The following is a 3,119-nucleotide window of genomic DNA, read 5'->3' as shown; positions in this document are numbered from 1 at the left end:
GTGTGTGTGTGTGTGTGTGTGTGTGTGTGTGTGTGTGTGTGTGTGTGTGTGTGTGTGTGTGTGTGTGTGTGTGTGTGTGTGTGTGTGTGTGTGTGTGTGTGTGTGTGTGTGTGTGTGTGTGTGTGTGTGTGTGTGTGTGTGTGTACATACACACAGAAAAATACACACTGTACGTAAGTAATAATTACTTGTTCCAAATATTTCAAAAATTCATATATCCGCAAATTTATCATAAGTTCATCACAAGCATTAAATTTATTTAAACTATATTCTGAATTCTAGTAATTTTAATACTAATTCTAATAAGTTCAATCAAGATTATTAAATTAAAACAAATTTGAGTTACTTATTATATAAAGTCAGTTCTTCGATCAATTTTATAATATTCTTCAAAAGAAAATAAATTCTCGTTTTAGATATATTAGCTGTGGGAAAAAGTTCGTGGCGTTTTTCCCGTTAGATGGGCATTAAAAAAACGCCACAAACTTTTTCCCATACCTAATATAATAATGAGCATTTGTACCTTATTAATAAGTAGATATACTTTAATTGAAAATATTCTTTGTTAACGATAACTGTTACATAAAGAAAAGAAAGTAAATTATTGTTTTTAAAAAGAAGATAATTAATTATCTTAGCAACAGAATGATATTTTTCTGTGTGTAGAAGGAGATAAAGTAAAGAGCGATGACGATGCGACGAGAATGGCGAGAGTAAAATACGCGTAAAATAAATCACGTGATATGACGATATATTCGTGACAATCGTTGAATACTTACTCTCGTTAGAGGGCTTTACGGTATTAACTATTAAGCTATACGTACCAAACCGTACAATTACTTAATTCTACGTAGCAATGAAAGAAAAATGTGGTGCCGATCAATATTTGCGAGACAACGCTGTACATTCCTTACCAGGAGAAAACATCCTCTGGAATGACGATGGGACGCACTTATCTCCTCTAGGAAATATTCCGCCAGATACGGATTGACGTCCGGATCATCGCCAGCTCCATATTGCATGTCCACCAGGAGTACCTGTACAGGACATACACTTTCGCGAATTTTGGCGAGCGGATTGAACATCAAAGTAATTGAAATTGCTCTGCACTGACCTCGATTCCCATATCATCGTAAATTGATTGCAACTCCGGACCGACCATCTCCAACAACTGTTTGCGCTCCTCCGGGAAGTCTAGCCGGAAAATTGCCGAATGTAAATTCAATTTCACGTTAATAGAAACTCTCTGTCTCTATCTATCTCTGCGTGATCTCTCTACGCCTACATGTTGCCTCACATGCACGTGACATTATCGAGATTTTGCTTAATACATCGAATATAACAAAAATATATGCTATTTCCTAGATAATAAATTAATTATAGTCAAGGAGGATTGCATAGGAATAAACTAGGAAATGGAAGTAACTTCTCATTGTAATGAGAAGTTACAGTTACAAGTTTTTTTGGTACTTTACTGATAACTGCGTTACTTCCCAAGCAGAATAACAAGTCACGATAACGTGAAAAAATGAATCGGAAATGAATCGGAAATGATTGAAAAATGACTTTTTAACAATCATTTTGGAGTCATTTTGACATCATTTTTATATCATGATAACTTGTTGTTTTGCTTTTTTTCTTTGATAACTATAACGATAACGAATTTTACAGTTACTTTTATCGTATACTTTTTTTATTTAGTAACGAGTAAATAACTTATTATTTTTAAAAAATAACTTTTCAATCCCTGGAATAAAGATAGCGTAAATTATCATAAGTTTTTAATTATGAATTTAATTACAAACTGTCAATATAATATTTAAAATACAACGTTTCAAAACTTCTTGACTATAATTAATTTATTGTTTGGATTATTGAGAGTCGTTGATTGACTTTTAATTTTGTTTTCCAGATTTTATCAAGCCCGTCGCGAGTAAATATTTAGCAAAACGCACGTCTATTAAAGCTATATTAATATGAACAACAGTTCCAAATTTTAACTCTTTGTCCCACTTCACAACACGTCCCAAATTTTGTTTCAAATTAAGGACATAATTATGAATTGTCTTTTTTTTAAGTGCGAAAATAATAAGTGCGAAATACATTTTTTAATTAACGTAAAGAATTTTATAATTTTTTATTTTAAAAAATGCAGATTATTTATAAAATACATTCAGTAGAAAAGTAACAATTTTGATAAATAAAATATGATCTCTCGTAATTTGATATAATCTCTTCTTATCTTATGTAATGATATACATTAAATATTATTAGTTATTTACAAATATAATAATACACAGAAAAAAAATGTTCTCTGCCGCAGCTAATCTCTGGTTTGTTATAATATATTTGCTGCTGTAACTATAAATTTATAAACTACAGCGAAATGGTTTACTACTATAATATAGATATCACAGCTAAGACATTAACTAAGACATTATTTATATTTTATCCACATTTTACACCTGCCATTTAGTTACCACGTACAGTTTTAGTTACGACAATTACTTCCTTTTTTCCATGTACATAATTGTTCATTAAATTATAAAAAAAAGTTTATCTATAAAAATTTAATTGCGACAAAAATAAATATATTGTAAGATTATAAAATATTATAAAAATTTTTAATACTTTTTAGAAAATTGGATGTCCCTCTCTTTCTCTTCTTAAGAGGATCAATTGCTTAATCTTCTCGAGATTCACAGAGATTTATTCAACTTACCATCCCTCTCACCAGCGATAAATATCTTGATGAGCCTTGGCGCCGGCAAATGAGCTGGAGGTGGACCGCCTTTGATGACTCCTGCGATCAACTCTACTTCGAGATTCATACTTGCAGGGCAAGATGTTTCGCAAGTTCGAAAAAGGCGTTAGGCAACGATCATCGCAATAACGAATTCTTACACGTTCAATGATATGACGTGATATTCTATTTTTGAGAAATACTATTTCATTTTATTTCTGGATTGGAATTGGAAATATTTTCCTCACAATGTACTTTATATCGTTTGATATCGCCGAGATGGCTTCGCTGTCTTAGAGTCTCTCTTTTTCTTGAGGGTCACTACCACATTTATTATATATATATATATATATATATATATATATATATATATTAC

General features: G+C 31.2%; 1 protein-coding gene across 1 annotated transcript in view; it reads right to left on the bottom strand.

Annotated features, from left to right (window-relative positions):
- LOC105619145 (NACHT and WD repeat domain-containing protein 1) overlaps window positions 1-2,831 on the bottom strand; it is an 11,231-nt gene extending 8,400 nt beyond the window's left edge. Inside the window, exons 1-3 of the mRNA XM_012200674.1 lie at window positions 2,723-2,831; window positions 1,115-1,194; window positions 915-1,037 (exon numbers count right to left, since the gene is read on the bottom strand). Of these exons, the coding sequence (XP_012056064.1) occupies window positions 915-1,037; window positions 1,115-1,194; window positions 2,723-2,831 (312 nt within the window). The remainder of the gene's footprint in view (window positions 1-914; window positions 1,038-1,114; window positions 1,195-2,722) is intronic.
- Between the last annotated feature and the right edge of the window lie 288 nt (window positions 2,832-3,119).

Source organism: Atta cephalotes (genome assembly GCF_000143395.1).
Source record: "Atta cephalotes unplaced genomic scaffold scaffold00019, whole genome shotgun sequence".
In the NCBI taxonomy this organism is placed as follows: Eukaryota; Metazoa; Arthropoda; class Insecta; order Hymenoptera; family Formicidae; genus Atta; species Atta cephalotes.
Note: the sequence above shows the minus strand (reverse complement) of the source record. Positions and strands in the feature narration are given on the sequence as shown.